The sequence below is a fragment of the Microcaecilia unicolor genome, chromosome 11 (genome assembly GCF_901765095.1).
Source record: "Microcaecilia unicolor chromosome 11, aMicUni1.1, whole genome shotgun sequence".
Taxonomy (NCBI): domain Eukaryota; kingdom Metazoa; phylum Chordata; class Amphibia; order Gymnophiona; family Siphonopidae; genus Microcaecilia; species Microcaecilia unicolor.
In genome coordinates this window covers 5,308,326-5,334,763 of record NC_044041.1, presented here as the reverse complement: position 1 = coordinate 5,334,763, position 26,438 = coordinate 5,308,326, and the positions used below count along the sequence as shown (strand labels likewise).

Below are 26,438 nucleotides of genomic sequence, written 5' to 3'. Positions count from 1 at the left end.
AACTGTGACCCCGGACTCTGAAAACTGCAGAAAAGGGTCTCTACAGGACAGCGCCTGGAGCTCTGACACCCGTCTCGCCGAAGTAATGGCCACTTACAAGATGGCCTTCAGTGTCAAATCTTTCTCTGAAGCACGCCGAAGCGGTTCAAAGGGAGCACCCTGAAGGGCCTTCAGCACTAGCCCCAGGTTCCAAGCTGGACAAGGTGCACGCACGGGTGGACGGAGCCGAAGCACCCCTCTAAGAAAATGTGCCACATCCGGATGAGCAGCTAAAGACACGCCTTCAACCTTGCCACGCAGGGAGGCCAATGCTGCCACTTACACCCGCAGGGAATTATTGCAAAAAGTCCAGAATCGGCGAGACAGGAGCCCGCAGGGGTGTGATCTCTCTGGAAGCACACCAGACTTCAAACTGGCTTCAAACTGGCGCCAAATCCTGGCATAAGCCACGGAAGTGGAACGCTAGCGGGCTTGCAGGAGAGTGGTAATTACTTTATTAGAATAGCCTCTGCCTCTCAATTGCGCCCTCTCAATCGCCAGGCCATAAGACCAAATCGGCCGGCGTCCTCCATGGTCACCGGACCCTGTGACAACAGGTTGGGAACCAGAGGTAACTGAAGGGGATCCTCTAAGAGCATCTGTCAGAGGTCCGCATACCAAGGTCTCCTGGGCCAATCCGGGGCGACGAGAACCACTTCTCCTGGATGCAGCCGAATCCGCAGGAGCACTCGCCCTAACAAGGGCCACGGAGGGAACACATACAGTAGGCCCAGAGGCCAGGCTTGAACCAAGGCATCCAACCACGCCGCGCGAGGATCTCTCTGTCTGCTGAAGAAGCACGGGACTTTGGCATTGGAGCTTGTCGCCATTAGATCCATCATGGGTTTGGCCCACTTGGCACATATCTACAGGAACACTTTGTCTGCAAATTCCCACTCCGCTGGATCGATCTGATGCCTGCTTAGATAATCGGCTTGCACGTTGCTCTCACCTGCAATGTGAGCTGCCGACAGAAACTATAGATGCAGCTCGGCCCAGTGGCAAATTTGTTCGGCCTGCGCGGCTAGAGCTCTGCACTGAGTGCCGCCTTGTCGATTTATGTAGGCCACTGCTGTCGTGTTGTCCGACATCACTCTGACAGCCAATCCTTCCAGGGTCACTTGAAAGGCCAGAAGCGCTTGAAACACCGCTTTCAACTCTAGGCGGTTGATGGACCACTCCGACTCCTCGGGTGTCCATAGACCCTGGGCATGCTTCCCCTTGCAATGTGCGCCCCAGCCTTTCAGACTGGCATCTGTCACCACTAGGCACCAATCGGGGAGCGCCAGCAGCATTCCTCGCCGCAGCATGCTGTCTGAGAGCCACCACTCCATGTTGAGTCGGGCCGCAGGGAGCCAAGAGAGTCTGCATTGGTAATCCTGAGATACTGGAGACCATCTTTGGAGTAGAGCATACTGTAGAGGTCTCAGGTGCGCTCTCGCCCAGGGCACCAGTTCCATGGTGGCCGTCATCGATCCAAGCAGCTGGACAATGTCCCAAACTCGCGGGCGGGGCATCCTCAGGAGCAGACGGATCTGATTCTGAAGCTTGCACCGCCTTTGCTCGGGTAGGTACACATACAGTGGGGGAAATAAGTATTTGATCCCTTGCTGATTTTGTAAGTTTGCCCACTGACAAAGACATGAGCAGCCCATAATTGAAGGGTAGGTTATTGGTAACAGTGAGAGATAGCACATCACAAATTAAATCCGGAAAATCACATTGTGGAAAGTATATGAATTTATTTGCATTCTGCAGAGGGAAATAAGTATTTGATCCCCCACCAACCAGTAAGAGATCTGGCCCCTACAGACCAGGTAGATGCTCCAAATCAACTCGTTACCTGCATGACAGACAGCTGTCGGCAATGGTCACCTGTATGAAAGACACCTGTCCACAGACTCAGTGAATCAGTCAGACTCTAACCTCTACAAAATGGCCAAGAGCAAGGAGCTGTCTAAGGATGTCAGGGACAAGATCATACACCTGCACAAGGCTGGAATGGGCTACAAAACCATCAGTAAGACGCTGGGCGAGAAGGAGACAACTGTTGGTGCCATAGTAAGAAAATGGAAGAAGTACAAAATGACTGTCAATCGACAAAGATCTGGGGCTCCACGCAAAATCTCACCTCGTGGGGTATCCTTGATCATGAGGAAGGTTAGAAATCAGCCTACAACTACAAGGGGGGAACTTGTCAATGATCTCAAGGCAGCTGGGACCACTGTCACCACGAAAACCATTGGTAACACATTACGACATAACGGATTGCAATCCTGCAGTGCCCGCAAGGTCCCCCTGCTCCGGAAGGCACATGTGACGGCCCGTCTGAAGTTTGCCAGTGAACACCTGGATGATGCCGAGAGTGATTGGGAGAAGGTGCTGTGGTCAGATGAGACAAAAATTGAGCTCTTTGGCATGAACTCAACTCGCCGTGTTTGGAGGAAGAGAAATGCTGCCTATGACCCAAAGAACACCGTCCCCACTGTCAAGCATGGAGGTGGAAATGTTATGTTTTGGGGGTGTTTCTCTACTAAGGGCACAGGACTACTTCACCGCATCAATGGGAGAATGGATGGGGCCATGTACCGTACAATTCTGAGTGACAACCTCCTTCCCTCCGCCAGGGCCTTAAAAATGGGTCGTGGCTGGGTCTTCCAGCACGACAATGACCCAAAACATACAGCCAAGGCAACAAAGGAGTGGCTCAGGAAGAAGCACATTAGGGTCATGGAGTGGCCTAGCCAGTCACCAGACCTTAATCCCATTGAAAACTTATGGAGGGAGCTGAAGATGCGAGTTGCCAAGCGACAGCCCAGAACTCTTAATGATTTAGAGATGATCTGCAAAGAGGAGTGGACCAAAATTCCTCCTGACATGTGTGCAAACCTCATCATCAACTACAGAAGACGGCTGACCGCTGTGCTTGCCAACAAGGGTTTTGCCACCAAGTATTAGGTCTTGTTTGCCAGAGGGATTAAATACTTATTTCCCTCTGCAGAATGCAAATAAATTCATATACTTTCCACAATGTGATTTTCCGGATTTAATTTGTGATGTGCTATCTCTCACTGTTACCAATAACCTACCCTTCAATTATGGGCTGCTCATGTCTTTGTCAGTGGGCAAACTTACAAAATCAGCAAGGGATCAAATACTTATTTCCCCCACTGTACCCCGAGGCTGTGTCGAACCTGGCCCCCAAATATTCTAGAGACTGCGAGGGGGTCAGGTGATATTTGGCCAAATTGATGACCCAGCCCAGAGACTGAAATACTGAGACCACTCTGGCTGTTACATGCTGACTCTCTGCAGCAGAGTTTGCTCGAATGAGCCAGTCGTCCAGGTACGGGTGAACCCGAATACCCTCTCGCCTTAGAAAGGCAGCTACTACCACCATAACCTTCGAAAAGGTGCAGGGAGCTGTGGCGAGGCCAAAAGGCAAGGCCCGGAACTGGAAATGCTTTCCCATCACCGCAAACCTCTGAAACTTCTGGTGCGGGGGCCAAATTGGAATGTGCAAGTAAGCTTCTTTCAGGTCCAGAGACGTGAGAAACTCTCCTGGCTGTACCGCTGCAATGACAGAGCGCAGGGTTTCCATGTGAAAATGCCGCACTCTCAGGGACTTGTTTAAAAATATTAAAAGAAGTCCAGAATAGGGTGAAAAGACCCTCCTTTTCGCAGCACCACAAAGTAGATGGAGTAGCGGCCGCAGCCGTGTTCGGCGGGAGGTACCGGGGACACGGCCCCTATCTGAATCAGACCTTGTAAAGTCTCCTCTACCGCCGCCTGTTTGGCGGCAGAACCGCATCGGGACTCCACAAACACGTCTCTTACAGGGGCGTCGAATTCTATTCTGTAACCGTCTCTGATCAGCTCCAAGACCCACTGATCTGAGGAAATGTTGGCCCACTCCTCGGCAAAGAGGGAAAGACGTCCTCCGATGACAGGACTCGAGGAGAGGGCCAGCGCACCATCATTGAGAGGGTCGCCCCTGAACTCCAGGCCTTGAGCCAGTGGCTGTGGAACGTTTGTCCGAGCGAAAGGAGTTCCTCTGCTGAAAACGGGCACGAGAAGTGAACCCAGCAGAACGCCCCGGGCGGTACCTTCAAGCTTCACGGAAGCGAGGTCTGTAAGAGGAGTGGACCGCCGCACCCTTAGAGGAAGGCCGAGGCCTATCTTCGGGCAAGTGCTGGGGTTTAGCCTCACCCAGGCCCTTCACAATTTTCTCCAACTCCTCACCAAACAGGAGAAGGCCTTGAAAAGGCAACCACCAACCTTTGCTTAGAGGCCATGTCCGCCGCCCAATGCCGTAGCCAAAGAAGACGGCGAGCCGCCACTGCTACTGCCATGTGTTTAGCCGAAGCTCTGACAATATCATAAAGGGCGTCCGCAAGGAAGGACAAGGCTGACTCCATCCGCGGAGCCACATCTGAAAAGGGCTCCGCTCCATCACCGGGCTGTTCCACTGCCTGTTGCAACCAAGCCAGGCAGGCTCTAGCAGCATAACAACTGCATGCAGACGCCCGAATAGTGAGACCTGCAATTTCAAATGACCGTTTAAGTGCTGATTCCAGTCTATGGTCTTGAATATCCTTCAGGGCAACACCTCCTTCAACAGGGAGGGTAGTTCTCTTTGTCACAACTGTGACTAGGGCATCCACTTTAGGCATAGCAAAGCGAGCCATATGCTCCTCACTCAGAAGGTATAATTGCCCCATAGCCCTGGAAACTTTCAAAGGTCCCTCGGGGTCAGCCCATTGAGCCGAAATAAGCTCTTGGATGGAGTCATGCAAAGGAAAGGCTCGAGCAGGCTTTTTGGTACTAGCCATCCTAGGATTCACAGAGGAGGCTGTGTCACTGGCAGGGTCCTCAATAGAGAGAGCCTGCAGGGCATCAGATATAAGCGCTGGCAGCTCATCACGGTGGAAAATCCTCACCGCGGAGGGATCGTCCAGATCCTGAGTCACTTCTGCACCAGACTCTGGCTTCTCAGACCATGAAGGCCTGCCAGAGTCCTCCAAATCCTCGCAGCCCGACCACAGGGGGGGGGGGGGGGGGGGGGAAGGAGGTGCAGCACTCTCTGAAGGGGAATGAGCCCTTCTGCACTTCATATTCTGCCAATTATCAGGGAATAACGCCTCAGAGGGCATACCCAGGCTAGAATCCACCGGGGGGGGGGGGCATTAGAAGAGGCCCTATCCGGGCTTTGTGGGAGAGCTCTTTTAAGCATGTATGCTTTATGCATTAATAAGACAAAATCAGGGGAGAAAAACTCACCCTGGGCACCCGGATCTCTGCCGGGGCTAGTAGCTCCCATATCAGCCTCACTCAGAGGCCTCCCCCAGGCTCAGGACTCTCCGTCTCAGCGGAGGTCGCGCCATGTGGTAAATTCAAAATGGCGCCCGCTGCCAGCTCAGAGCGCGAAGAATCGTCGCTCGCCATGCTCGGGCCGGCTCTAACGTCTGTACAGCACGATTTACAGAGCCCCGCTGCTGATCTGCGCTTGCCATACTTGGAGCAGCGCTTTACTGTCTCCGCAGCCATCGCCGAAAACGGCGGTAAAATTCAAAATGGCGGTTCGCGCCAAAATCGCCCCGACGCGGGCCACCCCGGAGGAGTCAGAAAACACTCTTACCTCACTGGACCAAGTATCACAGCTCCGGTCCCACAGAAAAAGGCAAGGAAAAACCTCTGTTCCAGTGTCTAAGCACCAAAGCGTGACGCAACTTTTTTTTTTTTTTTAATGCTGTGAGGAAAGCAGAGGTAAATAGAACTCCGGAGGCTCAGGTGAGTGGGAAAGGCAGGGAAAGGGCGAACCTATGTGCCTGCATCCACTGTTGGTGGGGAAGGACAGGGAAAGCTAAGCAATGTGTCCACATCCACGGAGGTATAGGTAAGGCAGGGAAAGGGCGAACCTATGTGCCTTTAAAGTGAAGCTGCTATAGCCTCCAACACCCCTGCTAACAACTGGCAAAAGCACAGGAGCAACCTCCAGGCAGATTTTAGATGGAGCTCGAAGAAGCTGCAGCCACTCTGCTAGGGGAGATAGAGAATACTGAAGAGAGGCAGTGGAGCAAGCTGGTATAAGGCACTGAAAAAAGTGTGCTCTCTATCTCCCTCTGCTGGTTGATGGACACAACCCATCTGTAATGGCTGCATCTGCTTGATGACAAGGAACTTACCTTTTTATTTTAAGTCGCAGCGACCGACGGTTCACTTCCAGGCTCCAGCTTTTCCTTTCCCGCTCAGTGACTCCCGCCCGCCCTCGCGGAAACAGGAAATACCTCATCAGGAAGGCGGGGCATTGAGCGGGAAGTGAAAGGCTGGAGGAGGTGAGCCGTCGGCCCGTCGCTGCAACTTAAAATAAAGACATTTAAACGCTGGGTGGCCACCGGCAGGAACGGAAAAAGGAGAGAGGGCTGTCGGGGAGCTGAGAGGCGGGCGCCTATGGACTGACTGTGAGCGCCGGACAGTGGCGGGGAGCGGACTCGCGGGAAGAGCCACACTCAAGGGGCCAAAGAGCTGCATGTGGCTCGCGAGCCGCGGTTTGCCGACCACTGACCTAGACTACTGCAAAACAATATATGCCAGATGCAAAGAGCAAATCATCAAAAAACTCCAGAGTGCCCAAAACACAGCAGCCAGACTCATATTCGGAAAAACAAAATTCGAAAGCGCCAGACCTCTAAGAGAGAAATTACAGTGGCTCCCACTCAGGGAACGTATTGCATTTAAGATCTGTACTATAGTTCACAAGATTATTCACGGCGAGGCCCTGGCCTACCTGTCAGACTCATAGACCTACCACCCAGGAATACAAAAAACTCATCAAGCACATTCCTGAATCTCCACTACCCCAGCTGCAAAGGACTAAAATATAAATCAACATTTGCGTCCAGCTTCTCCTACATTTGCACACAACTATGGAATGCACTACCATTTGCCACAAAAACAATGCATAACTTAACTAACTTCCGAAAACCACTAAAAAACAACCTGTTCAATAAGGCATACCACAATGATCCATCCTAAATTCCAGTCAACGAAACTTATACCAGAACTGGACATAACCAAACTCCATATACCTGATTGACTTAACAATGGCTATGAATGAACTCTAACGCCACAACACTGTATCTCTGATCCTGATAATGAACTCTTTATAATCTGCTTTTCTCTTATGAACATGTATGCATTACCAACTTGTATTTCCTCATACCGGAAATGGAGATCGCCATTACGAAATAATGTAAGCCACATTGAGTCTGCAAATAGGTGGGAAAATGTGGGATACAAATGCAATAAATAAATAAATAACTCAGAACAATTTTGGAAAAGATATAAAACCTCACAATTAGTAGAGTATTGGGAGAGTTTTGGTAGTAGATGGCTGGAATTTAATGAAAAAACTGGGGACGATATTGCTCCTAAATATATGAAATTTAGGGACTTGATGTGGTCGCTGTCTCATCTTCAAATTTTGTTCTACTATCTTTAAACACTCCGCTTGCGGCAATGTAGTATACAAGGAGACCACATCAAAAGTCACCATTATAGTTGACTCATTAATATCTTGTATTTGTTCTATATTATTTAAAAAATGAGTGCTGTCTTGTATGTAAGACTCACTACTTTTTACTATTGGTTGTAAAAACCAATCGACATACTGTGACAGTGGTTCTAAGATGGAGTTTTTTGAAGCTACTATAGGTCTTCCATGGGGTCTTTGTAAGTTCTTATGGATTTTAGGTACTGTATAAAATATTGGTACTATTGGATGACTTTTATTCAAAAATGACACCTCTTTTTTAGTAAGGAAACCAGCCTCTATCCCCTTCAATACTGTATCTTTAATAAGATTTTGTAAATCATCTGTAGGGTCATATGGAAGTTTCTTATACGTTTGGGTATTGGACAGCTGATTTAAAATTTCTGTATCATAATAATCCTTATCCAATATCACCAAACCTCCTCCTTTATCAGCTCTTCTTCTTATTATCTCTTTATCTTCTTGAAGAGTTCTTAACGCTCTGTTCTCTCCTTTAGATAGATTGTGATATAGTTTTCGTTTTTTACAGGCTTTTTCCACTTCATCCAGAACCACTGTTTTAAATGCTTTTACTAAAGGGTCCATTTGTCCAATAGTAAAAAGTAGTGAGTCTTACATAAAAGACAGCACTCATTTTTTAAATAATATAGAACAAATACAAGATATTAATGAGTCAACTATAATGGTGACTTTTGATGTGGTCTCCTTGTATACTTCATTACCGCAAGCGGAGTGTTTAAAGATAGTAGAACAAAATTTGAAGATGAGACAGCGACCACATCAAGTCCCTACGGACCTTTTAGTAAGATTAACAGAAATAGCGTTATCTAATAATTTCTCCATATTTAATGGAACATTTTACCAACAACAAAAAGGTGTAGCAATGGGAGTAACGTGTGCACCTTCAGTTGCAAATCTCTATATGGTGGATTTTGAAAATAAAAGATGGTATAGATTTATTGACGACGTGTTTGCACTATGGGAAGGACCTTTAGAAGAATTGAGTAAATTCAAAAATTGGTTAAATGAAAGAGATGAAAATATCCGTTTTACTATGCAAGCGTCAGAAATTCAAATAAACTTTCTAGATATCCAAATTTTGAAGCAACAGAATAAGCTATATACTAAAGTATATGTTAAATCCACCGATCGGAACACGTTGTTACACTTTTCAAGTAATCATCCAAAGAAAACAAAAGAAAGCTTACCAATAGCCCAATTATTGCGATACAGAAGAATTTGCAAAGATACAAAAACCTTTAAGGAACAGGCAAAAAAGTTGAAAGAAAAATTTGTTCAAAGAGGTTATCCTGAGGAAACAGTTAAAAAATCATATAAAAGAGCAAGATTTAATCACAGAGAACTATTATTATCTAAGAAGATGGAAGAAAAAATGCACTCAGTCTGCTGCCCTCACTATCTTTCTAACCTCATCTCCCATTACGTTCCCGCCCGTAACCTCCGTTCAAAGGATAAATCCCTCCTCTCAGTACCCTTCTCCACCACCGCCAACTCCAGGCTCCGCTCATTCTGCCTCGCCTCACCCTATGCTTGGAACAACCTTCCTGAGCCCTTACGCCAAGCCCCCTCCCTGCCCGTCTTCAAGTCTTTGCTTAAAGCCCACCTCTTCAATGCTGCGTTCGGCACCTAACCCTTACCGTTCAGTGAATCCAGACTGCCCCAATTTGACTGCCCCTATCGGACAGACCGTTCACTTGTCTATTAGATTGTAAGCTCTTTGAGCAGGGACTGTCTCTCTTTGTTAAATTGTACAGCGCTGCGTAACCCTAGTAGCGCTCTAGAAATGTTAAGTAGTAGTAGTAGTAGTAGTAGACAGCTATTCAAACATGTGTGTTACGCTATACGCATAATAACAACCAGGTTGTCAAAAGTATAAGAAAACATTGGCAACTAATGCAAATGCATCCAGCATTTAGAAATAAACATCTAAGAATAGCGTACACATGTAACCAAAATCTTAAAGAATTATTACAAGAAAAAAGTGAAGATCCGGTAGATATAAGTACACCTGGACATACAGAGTGTGGTAAATGTAAATACTGCAAATTAATGAGGACCACAGAAAAGTTAAGAATCCAACAGACGAGAGACAGTATGATTTGAGATACAAGACAAATTGTGAATCAACATACGTTGTATATACTGATCTGCCCGTGTCAGAGATATATGTGGGGAAGACGAAAAGAGCTTTGAAAATAAGAATGAGTGATCACAATCATAATTTAAAATTTAAAAAACTGGAGGCTCCCCTAGTACAACACAGCTTGGAAAGGGCCATTCATTTATGGATTATGAATGTGTAGTAATTGATCACGTCCCTTATCCATACAAGGAGGTGATAGAAATAGGAAATTGTTGCAAAAAGAACAACGTTGGATATATAGATTGGAAGCCTTAAACCCAACGGGATTTGAACAGTAAAATAGAGTGGAAAGTTTTCTTATAACACTAGTAGAACAAAAAGAAGGGGTATATGAGAGAGGGGAGAGGGGGAGGTTTGAGCATTTTGATTGGTTTAGAGAAAGAAGAGCCAGCAGGGCGTCTGACGTAATAAATCAGCTGATCGGTGCCAATTTTTGAGATATCCTCTAGCTGAGAGACAGCGAGGTCTAGCAGAGAAATGAGATAACTGTGAGTACATGAGAAGATATATAAAGTAAAAAGAAGTAAACACAGCTAGAAATTTATACAAGTTGTTTAATTGCAGGGCACAGGAAAGGTTTAGCTCCAGATGAAGATGTTACGAAACAGAAGCGCACTGTAGAGCAAACCAGTGAAAAAGCCTGGAAGATAAGATAAGTGCAAAATTATATGATATTAAAAGGACGAATAAAAATAAAGTAAATAAGTAAAAAAACCATTACCTAGACTAATGAGGATTCCTGCTGTTATAATAACGGTACAGCGGAGAGGTGTAGTTTATGGAGTAAATAATTAATAAACACACCAGAAATCTGAAGTCAAGGTTATTATATGCTTTAATAAGACTGTGTTGAAAAGTCTAAAGTGCCACAGAAGTATTAATTGATAGTATCGATTCTAAAGAGCACTATTGTTGAAGTGTCATTTAAATTTGTATGCATTTTGTTTAAAATTCTAACTGGAAACTCTCTAAACTACTTGATAGAGCAAGTTAACTTTATAGATCTTAGGAAAAGTAGAAGATCATACTAGTCTCCTTTTGCAGTTCATAGTAACATAGTAGATGACGGCAGAGAAAGAACTGCACGGTTCATCCAGTCTGCCCAACAAGATAAACTCATATGTGCTACTTTTTGTGTATACCTGATCTTGATTTGTATCTGCCATTTTCAGGGCACAGACCGTAGAAGTCTGCCCAGCACTAGCCCCGCCTCCCAACCACAAGCCCTGCCTCCCACACCAGCTCTGCCACCCAATCTCCGCTAAGCTTCTGAGGATCCATTCTTCTCCTAAGGACATAAAAAGATTTGTTTTTTTTAAGCAATTGATGAGGTCTCAGGCTCCCAATATTTGGAATTCACTTGCATTAAAATAGGAGGATTTACATAGTTATGATAGTTTTTGAAAACTTCTGAAGACTATTCTTTTTAAAAGATTTGTTAGGTAATTCCTTTTACCTAATTTTATGGTACAGTTGTAATTCCCAAGGTTTTGTCTTGGCTTTTTGCTCTATATTTTATTTATTTATTATTTATTTATTGCATTTGTATCCCACGTTTTCCCACCTTTTTGCGGGTTCAGTGTGGCTTACAATATGAGTTAAATGTTGGAAATACAATTTGTTACAGATTGGTTATGGATTACATTTTGCAGAATTATGCGAAACAATTGAAGTGTCGTTAAGGAATGTGACACTGGAGCATAAACATTGAAACATTGGAAGGAAACAATGGGAGCTTAGAGGGCGATAAAAAGGCATAAAGACATATGATATATATCTTTCTGTGATTTCTGGGAGTGGAGGAGTGGCCTGGGAGTGGAGGAGTGGCCTAGTGGTTAGGGTGGTGGACTTTGGTCCTGGGGAACTGAGGAACTGAGTTCAATTCCCAGCACAGGCAGCTCCTTGTGACTCTGGGCAAGTCACTTAACCCTCCATTGCCTGCCACACTGAGCCTGCCATGAGTGGGAAAAAGCACAGGGTACAAATGTAATAAAAATAAAATAAAATTGAAGGTATGAATGATGTGATGTTATAGGAATGAGAGTTCAGAGGTGAATGTGTGATGCATTCGTGAACAGTAGGTGTGGACTTTATGTGTTTTGGTTCTTTCCGTAGATCTTTTTGAAAAGATGTGTCTTCAATGATCTGCGGAAGGAAGCTTGCTCGTTGATTGTTCTTAAGTTGCGTGGCAGCATATTCCAATACTGCGTGCTCATGTGAGAAAAGGTAGATGCATGTAGCGCTTTGTATTTCACGCCTTTGCAGTTGGGGAAGTGGAGGTTTAGGAAGGTTCGGGATGATCTTTTGGCGTTTCTGGGTGAAGTCTATTAACTCACACATGTAGGCTGGGGCTTCGCCGTGAATGATTTTGTGGACTAATGTGCATACTTTAAAAGTGATGCGTTCCTTTAGTGGAAGCCAGTGCAGTTCTCTCGTAATGGTTTTGCACTCTCATATTTTGGCTTTCCAAAGATGAGTCTGGCTGCCGTATTCTGGGCTGTTTGAAGTTTTCTCAGTGTTTGTTCTTTGCAACTGCGTATAGTGAGTTGCAGTAATCCAGATGGCTGAGCACGAGGGATCTTGGGAAGTATGGTCTTATCCTTTTCAGTTTTCACATGCTGTAGAACATCTTTTTAGATGTGTTGTTAGCATGAGTTTCGAGCGTTAGGTGGCGGGTCAATAGTGATTCCAAGGATTTTTAGCGTTTCTGAGATTTGAAGGTTCAGGTTTGGTGTGTTTATAGCTGTGAATTCTTTTGTGTTGTATTGGGAGGTATTAGGCATTGAGTTTTTTCTGCGTTTAATTTCAGACGGAATGCATTTGCCCATGTGTTCATGATGTGTAGACTTTGATTGATTTCGTTGAAGATTTCGTTAATGTCTTGTTTGAAGGGGATGTATATGTCACATCATCAGCGTATATATATGGGTTGAGGTTATGGTTTGATAGGAGTTTTAATGTATACCGCCTAGAAACTTATTGGTCAGGCGATCTAGAAATCCAATTGTAATGTAATGTAATTCCCCATTCCAGGTTGGATGCATCCCATTGTTAGCACCTTCTGAGGAGGTGGAATTTGGAATGGTAGTTCCACAGTCAAATTTGTTTGAATTGTCCACCAGAGAAAAGTAATAGTCAACTCTGGACCAATCTGGATTACATCTGCTAGATTCCGAGCAGCCTGAGACCACTGGGAAGCTGAGGTTCCATTGGGCCTCCCTCAAATGGAGACGTGCCAAGAGAGTGACATGCACTGTTGAGGCCATGTGGCCCATCAATCTCAAATGGAGGCGTGCTGACCTGTGACCTGCTTGCTGTTTCAGACTTGCCAGGTGAATGTTTAACGTCTCTGCTCTCGTTTGTGGAAGAAACCCAAACTTGCAATGTATCGAATAGGGCTCCTATGTACTCCAATCGCTGGACCAAGAGGGGTGGGACTTGAGGTAGTTTATAATGAACCTTTGTAGCCCCAACACGCAAATAGTTGGTGCATGACTCTGATGCCCCCTCCTGCGATGTGATCTAGACCAGCCAATTATCCAGCTATATAAACATATATACTCTCATTCTGTGAAAATAGGCCACAACTACCACTAGACACTTGCTGAATACCCTGGGAACTGACACGAGGACTAAATGGCAGAACGTCTGGTACTGGTAGTGGTGTTTCCCTAGCCAGAATCTGACATACCTCCCTGTGACTGGGAAAGTATTGAAATGTAGGTATAGGCATCCTTTAAGTCCAGAAAGCATAGCCCATCATTTTCCTAAATCATGGGAGAAGGGTGCCCCATGGAAATCATCCTGAACTTTTCTTTGACCAGGAATTTGTTCAGAGCCCTTAGTTTAAGTTGGGACGAAATCCCCCTGTCCTTTTGGGCATAAGGAAGTACTTGGAATAGAATCCCTTCCCTTCTCCTGGTGTTACGGGTTTGATTAAAGTAAAGTGAATGATACATAACTGTAGCAGGTGTTCTCCGAGGACAGCAGGCTGATTGTTCTCACGACTGGGTTGACGTCCACGGCAGCCCCCAACAACCGGAAACAAAACTTCGCGGGCGGTCCCGCACGCAGGGCACGCCCACCGCACATGCGCGGCCATCTTCCCACCCGTGCGTGACCGTTCCCGCTCAGTTGAATGACAAGCAAAAATGATTGAAACGCAACTCCAAAGGGGAGGAGGGAGGGTAGGTGAGAACAATCAGCCTGCTGTCCTCGGAGAACACCTGCTACAGGTATGTATCATTCACTTTCTCCGAGGACAAGCAGGCTGCTTGTTCTCACGACTGGGGTATCCCTAGCTCTCAGGCTCACTCAAAACAAGAACCCAGGTCAATTGAACCTCGCAACGGCGAGGGTATAACAGAAATTGACCTACGAAGAACAACTAACTGAGAGTGCAGCCTGACCAGAATAAATTCGGGTCCTGGAGGGTGGAGTTGGATTTACACCCCAAACAGATTCTGCAGCACTGACTGCCCGAACCGACTGTCGCGTCGGGTATCTGCTGGAGGCAGTAATGTGATGTGAATGTGTGGACAGATGACCACGTCGCAGCCTTGCAAATCTCTTCAATAGTGGCTGACTTCAAGTGAGCCACCGACGCCGCCATGGCTCTCACACTATGAGCCGTGACATGGCCCTCTAGAGTCAGCCCAGCCTGGGCATAAGTGAAGGAAATGCAATCTGCTAGCCAATTGGAGATGGTGCGTTTCCCGACAGCGACCCCTATCCTGTTAGGGTCGAAAGAAACAAATAATTGGGCGGACTGTCTGTGGGGCTGTGTCCGCTCCAAGTAGAAGGCCAATGCTCTCTTGCAGTCTAATGTGTGCAAACTGACGTTCAGCAGGGGCGGGTATGCGGTCTGGGAAAGAATGTTGGCAAGACAATGGACTGGTTAAGATGGAACTCCGACACCCTTCGGCAGGAACTTTGGGTGGGTGCGGAGCACTACTCTGTTGTGATGAAATTGGTATACGGAGCATGAGCTACCAGGGCTTGAAGCTCACTGACCCTACGAGCTGAAGTAACTGCCACCAAGAAAATGACCTTCCAGGTCAAGTACTGCAGATGGCAGGTATTCAGTGGCTCAAAAGGATGGTTTCATCAGCTGGGTGAGGACGACGTTGAGATTCCATGACACTGCAGGAGGCTTGATAGGGGGCTTTGACAAAAGCAAGCCTCTCATGAATCGAACGACTAAAGGCTCTCCAGAGATGGCTTTACCTTCCACATGATAATGGTAAGCACTAATCGCACTAAGGTGATTCCTTACTGAGTTGGTCTGAGGCCAGACTCTGATAAGTGCAGAAGGTATTCAAGCAGGTTCTGTGCAGGGCAAGAACGAGGTTCTAGGGCCTTGCTCTCACACCAAACGACAAACCTCCTCCACTTGAAAGAGTAACTCTTTTTAGTGGAATCTTCCTAGAGGCAAGCAAGACACGGGAGACACCCTCAGACAGACCCAACGAAGCGAAGCCTACGCCCTCAACATCCAGGCCGTGAGAGCCAGAGACTGAAGGTTGGGGTGCAGCAACGCTCCGTCGTTCTGTGAAATGAGAGTCGGAAAACACTCCAATCTCCACGGTTCTTCGGAGGACAACTCCAGAAGAAGAGGGAACCAGATCTGACGGGGCCAAAAGGGCGCGATCAGAATCATGGTGCCGCGGTCTTGCTTGAGCTTCAGTAAGGTCTTCCCCACCAAAGGTATGGGAGGATAAGCATACAGGAGGCCGGTCCCCAATGAAGGAGAAAGGCATCCGATGCTAGCCTGCCGCGTGTCTGAAGTCTGGAACAGAACAGAGGCAGCTTGTGGTTGGTCCGAGAGGCGAAAAGGTCCACCGAGGGGTGCCCCACTCTCGGAAGATCTTGCGTACACACTCTGGAATGAAGCGACCACTCGTGCGGTTGCATGACTCTGCTCAGTCTGTCGGCCAGGACTGTTGTTTATGCCTGCCAGGTACGTGGCCTTGGAGGAGCATGCCGAACTGGCAAGGCCCCAACGCCACATCCCGACGGCTTCCTGACACAGGGGGCGATGATCCGGTGCCCCCCTGCTTGTTGATGTAATACATTGCAACCTGAATTGTCTGTCCGAATTTGGATAATTTGACAGGACAGCCGATCTCTGAAAGCCTTCAGTGCGTTCCAGATCGCTCGGAGCTCCAGGAGGTTGATCTGAAGATCCTTTTCCTGGGGGGACCACAGACCCTGGGTGTGAAGCCCATCGACATGAGCTCCCCCACCACAGGCGAGATGCAGCCGTCGTCAGCACTTTCGTGGGTCTTGCGGAATTTGGAATGGACGTCCCCAGGGTCACATTGGTCCGAATTTTCCACCAGTGCAGTGAAAGTGCGGCAACTGGTGGAGAGGCGGATGACAATCTTCTAGATTCCCGTGGCCTGAAACACTGGGAAGCTAGGGTCCATTGAGCAGATCGCATGTGAAGACGAGCCATGGAGAGTCACATGGACTGTGGAGGCATATGACCCAGAAGTCTGCAACACATCTGCCTGAGCTGTGATCTGCTGAGACGCTCTGGTCAGGGAAGCAGGGACAAAGAGGTTGCTGGCCCTCACTTCGGGATAGGAAGGCCTGAGCGTCTGAGTATGCAGCAGAGCTCCTATGAATTCCAGAGACTGGGTTGGCTGGAGATGGGACTTTGGGTAATTTATCACAAACCCCAGCAGCTCCAGGAGGTGAATAGTGCACTGCATTGACGGAGAGCTCCTGCCTCCGAGGTGTTCTTGACCAGCCAATCGTCGAGGTATGGGAAACGTGCACCTTCCCAGCTTACATAGATACGCCACAACCACCACGAGGCACTTGGTGAAACACCCGTGGGGCAGAGGCGGAGCCCAAAGGGCAGCACACAATACTGAAAATGCCGTGTGCCCAGACGGAATCTGAGATACTGTCTGTGAGCTGGCAGTATCGGGATGTGAGTGTATGCATCCTTTAAATCCAGGGAACATAGCCAATCGTTTTTCTGAATCATTGGCAGAAGGGTGCCCAAGGAAAGCATCCTGAACTTTTCTTGACCAGGAATTTGTTCAGGCCTCTCAGGTCTAGGATGGGGCGCATCCCCCCTGTTTTCTTTTCCACAAGGAAGTACCTGGAATAGAATCCCTGCCCTTCCTGCCCGGGTGGTACGGGCTCGACCGCATTGGCGCTGAGAAGGGCGGAGAGTTCCTCTGCAAGTACCTGCTTGTGGTGGGAGCTGAAGGATTGAGCTCCCGGAGGACAATTTGGTGGAGGGGAGACCAAATTTAGGGCGTATCCGCACCGCACTATTTGGAGAACCCACTGGTCGAGGTTATGGATGGCCACCTTTGGTGAAAAAATTTTAACCTCCCTCGACTGGCAGATCATCCCGGTACGGACACTTTGAGGCGGCTATGTTACCATGGTCCAGTCAAAAGCCCGTCCCCGGCTTTGCTGTGGAGGACGCAGGGGGCTGCTTAGGCGCACGCTGTTGACGGACGGAACGCCGCAGCGCTGGGACTGTCCGGGCCGGGAAAAACGTCTCTACTGCTAGAGGTGGATGCTGAAGGCGCCCGGTGGGAGAGCTTGTCGAGAGCGGTTTCCCGCTGATGCAGTTGGTCCACCAGCTGCTCGACCTTCTCGCCAAAAATGTTATCCCCCCGGCAAGGTACATCGGCCAGTCTCTGCTGGGTGGCGGTTGTCAGGTCGAGGCACGCAGCCCTGAGAGCCGCGCACTCACTATACTTGGGCCGCAGCACGAGATGCACGTCACAGGTGTATAAATACCCTGGACAGGAACTTCTGCCCGCCTTTCAGCTGCCTGACCACCTCCTGAAAAGGCCTGGACTGCTCCGGCGGGAGCTTGTCAACCAGGTCCGCCAGTTGCTCACATTATTCCGCATGTGGATGCTCGTGTAGAGTGGTAAGACTGGATGCGGGTCAGAGCATGGAAGATTGGTAGGCCTTCCTCCCAAACGAGTCCAGAGTGCGAGACTCCCGCCCCGGGGGCGCAGAGGCGGTATCCCTCGAACTCCGTGCCCTCTGAGAACAGAGTCCACGACCGCCGAGTCATGAGGCAATTGGGGCCGCATTAACTCTGGGTCCGAGTGGATTCTGTATTGGGACTCTGCTTTCTTGGGAATGGTGGGATTAGATAGTGGTCTCAACCAGTTCCGAAGAGCAGTGTCTCCTTTGAGGACATTGTGCAACCGGTACGTGAAGGACTCTCTAGGTGGTGATGGATAGTCGAGGACCTCGAGCATCTCAGCCTCGGCTCATCCACAGAGACCACGGGAACGGGAATGCAAATAGACCATATCCCTGACAAAGGAGGCAAAGGAGAGGCTCTCAGGAGGGGAGAGCTTTCTCTCTGGTGAAGGAGTGGGGTCGGAGGGAAGGCCCACAGACTCCTCTGAGGAAGAAATATCTGGGGTCCTCCTCCTCCCCCCACAAGGCCTCTTCCTCAGTGTCGGACATGAGCTCGTGCAGTTCAGTCCTCAACCGGGCCCGGCTCGACGTCGAGGCACTGAGGCCTCAGTGGCGGCGTCGAGCGGTGGACTCCCGCGCCGGCGGGGATGAAGCTCCCTCCATCGACGTCGACGGGGACTCCACCTGCGTGGCGGTCGAGGACCGGCACCGCAAGCGGCGTCGGCGTCGAAGGCCTCGGCACCGGGCTAGAGCACCCCGGCGCCACCGTCAACGGCGCCGAGGGCGCAAGCACCCCCGGTGCCGGCACAGTCTGGCACATCAGCCCTTCCAGAATCCCAGGAAGAATGGCTCGGAGGCACTCGTCCAAGGCCCGCTGTCGGGAAAGGCGAGGGGGCCGGTAGAGGCGTCGGTGCCGGAAGCTGTTCGGGTCCAGGAGACTGCACCGAAGTGCTGGGACCTGATGCGGCGGGTACCTCTACTACAGAGAGGGGGACCTCTCCTCGCGACGCTGCCGCTTCCTCGGCGTCGACTCATCTCCAGCGCGGGCGCCGGATGCATCGAGGGCGACCGATGACGGTGCTTCTTCGTCTTCTTGCGATGCCCAGTCTCGGCGCTTGGGTGGAATGGAGGAGGAGGAGGTCGATCCCCCTCGGCCCTCGAAGGTACCGGGTCTGACAGGGTTCGGTCCAAAGGGCCCTGGTAGAGGGGAGTGACCGGGGCCGATTGCCCACAGCGGCCTCTCAACCCCTGCCTTCATCGGAGGACCGGCGGGCCGACGGGGACCTGTGCTCTGGGGGTCGATTGCCATCGGTGTCCGATTTCGCGGACAATCGATACCGGTACCGAAGAAACGGCCGTCGATACCGATGCCGTCGAAGTCGACGTCGATGGGGCGGCGCAAGTTCCAAAAGACGGTCCCGTAGAACTTGCCTCGCTACTTGTGTCCGTTTCGGAGGACCGAGACACAAAGTACACGTCTTGGTATCGTGCTCCGGCCTCGAAGCACTGGAGGCACCAAGCATGAGTGTCGGTCTGCGAGATATGACTGGCCGCACTGACCACACTTTTTAAATCCACTCGGGACCTTCGAGGACATCGACGGACAAAAATTCGCGTCGGCGAAATCAAAGTCGTCAATGGTGGCGGTAAAAATCCACACCTCGAAAAGAATAATCGACCCGCCGCGGGCCACAAGGCGACGCCCCCACTAAGAGACGAGGGAAAAACTAAGTTCAGCGTTTTTTTTTTTTTTTGTAAAAGAAAACTAAGAGAAAACTCGAACAACAAAAAAATAAGAAAATTCGCGCGGAAAACGCGATCCGGTTTCCGGGGCTGACAGAGAGAGAGAGAGACGAAACACGGCTCTCTCCAGCGCGGAAAAGAAAAGACTAAGCGGGAACGGTCACGCACGGGCGGGAAGACGGCACGCGGCATGCGCGATGGGCGTGCCTGCGTGCGGGACCGCCCGCGAAGTTTTGTTCCGGTTGGTGGGGGCTGCCATGGAAGTCAACCCAGTCGTGAGAACAAGCAGCCTGCTTGTCCTCGGAGAATGCTGGAAATTTCCTCAGTTTTACAGCCAAGACGCTCACGCGAGTGATCCGGCCCCACATTTTAAAACAAAGGTCTTTTTTCAAGACCACTGCAAAACAGTCTTCAATTTCCAGCATTACTTTAATCTGGATCATCGCTATTATTCTCCACTCCGGCATTTAGACTCCTGATGTAGGCCTTTTGGCCGAAACACAACGTATGTGTCGAGTCAATATATTTATTATAAAGTTAGGTTCAACTTTTACTCTGGGACTCCTGGTTCTTTACCCACTGCCTTGTTATATTATGAGAATGAATAGCCTGCTGTCCTTGGAGAATACCTGCTACAGGTAAGTATCTTCGCTTTCTCTGAGGCCAAGCAGGCCATATCCTCTCGCATGTGAGAATCCCTAACTACTAGACTCACAGAAAACAACAACAGTAGGTCAACTGGAATTGCAATGGCGAGTTCAGTATGGATTAACCTTAACTATATACAAACTGTGTGAGAGTGCAGCTTGGAACAGACCCAAAATGGTGCCTAGGAGGGTGGAGTTTGTTCTAGACCTCAAACAAATTTCTGTAGAACTGCCTGTCCAAACCGACTATCTCGTTACATATCTTGCTCAAGGTACTAGTGAGATGTAGACTGATGGCCACGTTACTAGCATTACAGACCTCTTCAATGGAGGCTGACCCCCAAGTGGGCTACCAAGCTGCTATGGCTCTGACAATATGAGCCTTGGCATGGCTCTCAAGGGCCAGTCCAGCATAGACATAAGTGAAAGAAATGCTGAGGAATATGAAAGGGTAGTCCCACCGGTCATATTGGATTGAGTCATCCACCAGAGAAGGGACTGAACCAGCTCCGGCAACACCTGGATGACATCTGCTAGGTTCCCTGAGGCCTGGGACCACTGGGAAGCTGGAGTCCACTGGGCAATTCTCAGGTGAATATGTGCATAGTAACCTCAACATCTGGTGAGCTGTGACCTGCTGGCAGGCTCAAACCCAAGTGCCAACTACGACTAGAACATCCTCCTAGTCCAGTGAACTCCAATTACTGGACCTGGAGTAGCTGGGACTTGGGATAGTTTAAAATGAACCCTAGTAGCTCCAGCACCTGAATAATTCTCTGAATGGACTCCTGAGCACTGTCCTTTGACGTGTTCTTCACCAGCCAATGGTCCAGGTAGGAAAACACATGGACTCCCCGTCTGCGTAGCAACGTTGCAACTAGCATAGTAACATAACATAAGTGATACCTGCAGTGGTGTACAGTTGGGTACAGTATATTTTTTGCTATTCCTGGAGGGCTCACCATACAATATAACGGGGCTATAATATGATGTGTACCTAGGACCTTTTATGTGACGTTTACTGCAGTGCACTCTAGGCTGCCCCACTGCTCTGCTGGGATGTCTGTGTGGCCAATCCAGTAAGATTACTGGCCCCCCGACATCCCAATGGCTTGTTTTTGTGTGTTTTTCCCTTGGACTTTTTTAATTTCAAATGGCCTTTAAAGAAAGATGCACTGGGCACAAAAATGTCTAAAATAGGGTGATTTCTGGACCAAAAAGATAGATGCTTTTCTGGTTCAAAAATAACCATTTTGGCATTGGATTTTTAGACAGTTTTTGCAAAACATCCAAAATCAGATTTGGACATCACAATGCATTTTCTCCAGAGATACAAAACAGAATTTTTTTTTTTTTTAATCAAACTTTGGAACATCAGGCCCCAAGTGTTGCTTCTTAGTTGGACAAGATGCTCTCTTACCTTGCTGTGTTTTGCAACATACTAAAAAGGTCAAAATGGGCTGATTAGCACACTACTTTCAGAAGTCACACTGTCAAAGGGGATGCTCGGGGAGGGCAGTTTTATATATATTTATTTATATTAATATAAAGCATCCCCCCCTTTTCTTTTTACACTTACTGAGGAAGTACCTGCGTACTGTCCAGGTTCATTAGCCAAGTGACAACATTTATAGCACTGAAAACTTGACGAAGCTTTTCATTCATAACATACTACTACTACTACTACTACTATTTAGCATTTCTATAGAGCTACAAGGCATACGCAGCGCTGCACAAACATAGAAGAAAGACAGTCCCTGCTCAAAGAGCTTACAATCTAATAGACAAAAATAAAGTAAGCAAATCAAATCAATTAATGTGTACAGGAAGGAGAGGAGGGTAGGTGGAGGCGAGTGGTTACAAGTGGTTACGAGTCAAAAGCAATGTTAAAGAGGTGGGCTTTCAGTCTAGATTTAAAGGTGGCCAAGGATGGGGCAAGACGTAGTGGCTCAGGAAGTTTATTCCAGGTGTAGGGTGCAGCGAGACAGAAGGCGCGAAGTCTGGAGTTGGCAGTAGACAACATTTATCCCTCTTTACCCTCTGCTCCCATCATCTCTGTATACTCCTAATCTGTGCCAAGTTTGTTGGGAACCCTCTTTGAAGCAAAAACACATGTAATCAGAAAAAAGGATGCTGGGCGTGATGGACCTTTGGTCTGTCCCAGTATGGCAATACTTATGTAGTTTACTAAGAAACCATTATATATAGATAGATAGATAGATATAGATAGATAGATAGATAGATAGATAGATAGATGATAGATAGATAGATAGATAGATATTTTTTTTATTTATCCACACATACTTACAAACACAAATAATACATATACATACGTACACACACTCACACACACATTCACCAAAGGGATGAAATAGCACAGGTTTATGGGTATTTTCCTATATATCCCATAGAAAGCGCTCACAAAGTGGCATATTGCCCTAAGGAAGTGATGGAATAGCACCCCGATGGCAGTATTGGAGATGAAAACAGTATCTGAATTCAAAGGAGCTTGGGACAAGTACATGGGATCTCTAAGGGAGTGATTGGAGAGTAGCTGACATGGATGGGCAGACTGGATATGCTATATGATCTTTATCTACCTACATTTTTCTCTGTTTTTAGAATTTGGATTTGTTGTGTATGTATAGAACTTCCTACTGCTTTTTGCCTATCTGATTAAAAAAGGATGTATCAAATAGCATATAGGACTCCTATATTTATACCTTACGTGCATAGATGTACAAAATTTTGAATATATTGTTCTATGTGGACATACAAAACAAGTTGAATCGGTGGTCTTCCGGGATTGGACAAGATTGAGACCCCTACAATTTTCCATTGGGTATCTGGCAAATTTTTCATTCAGAATCTATACAGATTGGCCTTGTGACAGTGTGACAAATCTACCATAACCTGAACAACCATTAACTGTGCTTGAATGTACAAATAATTCAATTTTTATTACAAAAATGACAAGATTCAATGTTCTAGTAAATGTACAGCTTTTGACCCAGTACTCACAGCAGTGTGAGAAACTCGCTTTTTCCTTCAACCCCAACCACAGATTTCCCTTCAAAGGGCTTCCTTCAGAATGCTACCGAAACCATTGTCGCTCGGCTTAGCAGCGCTGACAGTGAAATCCCAAGCTCTCCAAATGCAAATAACACCAGGTAAAAATTTTTAAATCCCAGCCTCCAGAATAAGGAGGGTCCCAGGTTGCATGTGGTCAATCTGAGCCAGGGTGAGAAGGGAAAAGTTGGCATCTTGGACACATGCAGTCTACATGGAACCACAGTGGAATGAAGTGGACAAACTTTAAAACAGGCCCTGCAGCAGGTCTCAAGAATTGGGAAAAGAAGGTTTTTCCACAGTGCACATGGAGGGGAACTAGCACTTCTCTCCTCACATGCTTACTCTTCACCTCCATATGAGCTTGCTTTTTAGAATGGTTAGAGGAACCCTCCCAAATTACATCTCCTTGGACAAAGTGAAGGATTTGCTCAATACTGGGGATGCTCAAGCACCCACAGTATCCACAGAGCTGGTACATGTGCCCACCTCCCACCTAATTTCAGATCTTAAGTACCAACCATGGCCTGGTATCATCATCATCATCAAGTAATCAATATAAAACGGCTCCTGGTTTCTTTTCCAGAAGTCCCTATCATTTTCCGAACGATCTTTGAAAGCTAGTTCAAAAGCAAGCTGGTTGCACTGACACTGGTGTCCGCTGGCGGCACAAACTGTGCTTCTGGTTTGCACTAATTCTTTAATCAACGGTTGGTATAATCTGCCTTCTAAATTAAACATAACGCAAACGTCCATTTTTCCGTCCCCAACCTTCATCATAACCTGCTCAGATGTGTCCTGGAAGTCTCTGCTGCACTCATGCACGTCTAGATGTTGGCATTACAAAGAGCAAATGCATGCAAACGTTGCTTAAACTCCAAAAGGACAATAAAATAGGAGGGATGGAAAGCTGCCAATATCTGCAGGCCCCGGGGCAAACACAGATTCTACAGAAGAATCACCTTTCGACCACCTGCAGAATGCGCAGGCTCATTTCAGTTCACTGCAGCTCCTTAATTTATTACACTGCACACAAGCTCCTACTATATACCCCCAATACATTCACATCCGTAAAACCAGGGACATCAATTGTCAAATTAATAAAGACCATCAGTTTCCATTAAGATGGAGAATGCGGGATTTTTACCACGCCATAATCCGGATTTCTTTTTCTATATTCTTTCCCTTTCCCCATTTGTGCACTGAAAAAAGGCAGGCAGGATTTTCGCTTGTTAAATAGGTGTACAAACCTACCTCTAGGGTCCGGATTTCCTTCTGTGTCAGGTCGTTGGATGTGGCACATTTAGTCCTGAGCCCTTCCAGGTTGGAGATGCTAATGTCTATCATGTTCTGAACCAGCTCGCACTGCTGCAAAGCTTTCTGCAAACTCAGATGCTGCTCTTCGCCTTTCGTCATATTTTCCTCATCCATAGCTCGATTTGCTGCCCCCAAATAAAAGAACGATTTTCTCCTTGCCCCCTCCCCCTTTAAGTTCTATGGCATGAAAACCCAATACCTTACATAGATAAAACGGGGAAAATCATGCACTTCTATTTAAATGAATTTCTATTTCGGCCCAAAAGACTCAATTAAAGTGTCTTCTTTCGTTCCCTGCTGAGGTGATGCTGTTTGTATCAGAGGCAGACCAGGTACTGATTCTGTACTCATGGAAGGGAAAACATGTAGTATATGCTTTCATATAGGCAACTGAATTGCGTTGTCAGCTTTTTCTTTCCAGATCGCTTACTTTAATTTTTGCTGATTTGCATTTGTCCACGTTTTTATTTAGCGCATCGCCGCTGCCGGTTGTTTCCCGTCTCTTGTGCCAGCTACTGCATCCCCTTCTGCCTCTCTCCACCCCGACATCTTGCCTGTCAATCAAGCGCGTGCCTGTTGCAACTGCAAGAGCAGGTCTGGGAACGCGTGCGAGTGCACGCGGGACAACGGGAGCAGTGCGCGCGCGAGCTCGGCAGCATTCACAAGGAAGGGTGAAAGGGGAGCAGTCCAATAGGGATTGGCAAACCTTGCTTGTGCATTGCAGAGGATGTGCAATGTTCAGTCCTTAGTCACTACACCTGCAAGGTTGGTTGTAAATTTAAAACAAACCAAGTTACTCACCTGTAACAGCTGTTCTGCAGGACAAAAGGCCAGGTATTCTCACATGTGGGTGATGCCACTGATGGAGCTCGGTCTGGGGACACTAGCATATATACATGTTTCAAAAAAATTCTAGTAGCATCTCAAGTCCCTCAGGTACACAACTCCTAGGGGAGGTGGGAAGCAGTGCTTCCTTTAAGGAGTGGCCTAGTGTGTTTGCAGGTCCCTCAGTCAGGTACTCTAGCTAAGGAATACAACTCCTAAGGGAGGTGGGAAGCAGTGTTTCCTTTAAGGAGTGGCCTGATGTGTGCAAATTCTTTTTTCTTCCTGTGAGCAACAAGTGTTAAAAAACAACAATTTTAGCAATGGATTTCTGTATATACTGTAGCACAAACAATTTTTTGTGAGCAACCATGTAAAATCTGTGAGCGACGTTCCTAAAATGTATAGGGTCGGTCCAGAGGGTGGCTACGAAACGGGTAAGTAGTCTCGATCACAAACATACAGGGACAGGATTAGGAACCTCAACATGTATACGCTGGAAGAGAGGCGGGGAGAGGGTACATGACGTTTAAATACCTCAGTGGCGTCAGACCGCTCAGAACACAGCAGCCAGACTCATATTGGGAAAGCGAAATACGAAAGCGCCAAACCCCTAAGAGAAAAACTACACTGGCTTCCAATAAAAGAACGAATTGCGTTCAAAGTGTGACCTCTGGTCCACAAAATCGTTCACAGGGAAGCCCCAACCTATATGTCAGACCTTATAGAACTGCCTATTAGGAATGCAAAAAGATCATCACGCTCATTCCTTAATCTCCATTATCCTAACTGTAAAGGGCTAAAATATAAATCCACATATGCGACCAGTTTCATACATCTGCACGCAGCTATGGAACGCACCACCGAAGGCCATAAAAACAACGCAGGACCTAACCATCTTCCGAATACTACTGAAAACAGATCTTTTCTAGAAGGCATATCATAAACTCCATCTTAAATACTAAATAATAACGCAATACACGATCTATACATACCGAACTTTTACCACAAGATTGATTAACCGCTTTGATACTTATGATCAAGCATTACCACTTCAACCTTATGCTAAATAAGACTCTCTATAATCAATGACCTAATGTATGTTAAATCCCAATTTATTCTCAGGAACCTTCATGCAATACCATAATTTATTCTTCTTTAACCTGTATGTATG

At 47.5% G+C, this 26,438-nt stretch overlaps 1 protein-coding gene across 1 annotated transcript in view; it reads right to left on the bottom strand.

Annotated features, from left to right (window-relative positions):
- LOC115480048 (kinase suppressor of Ras 2-like) overlaps positions 1-24,556 on the bottom strand; it is a 577,290-nt gene extending 552,734 nt beyond the window's left edge. The window contains exon 1 of the mRNA XM_030218456.1: positions 24,380-24,556. Within this exon, the coding sequence (XP_030074316.1) occupies positions 24,380-24,556 (177 nt within the window). The remainder of the gene's footprint in view (positions 1-24,379) is intronic.
- Between the last annotated feature and the right edge of the window lie 1,882 nt (positions 24,557-26,438).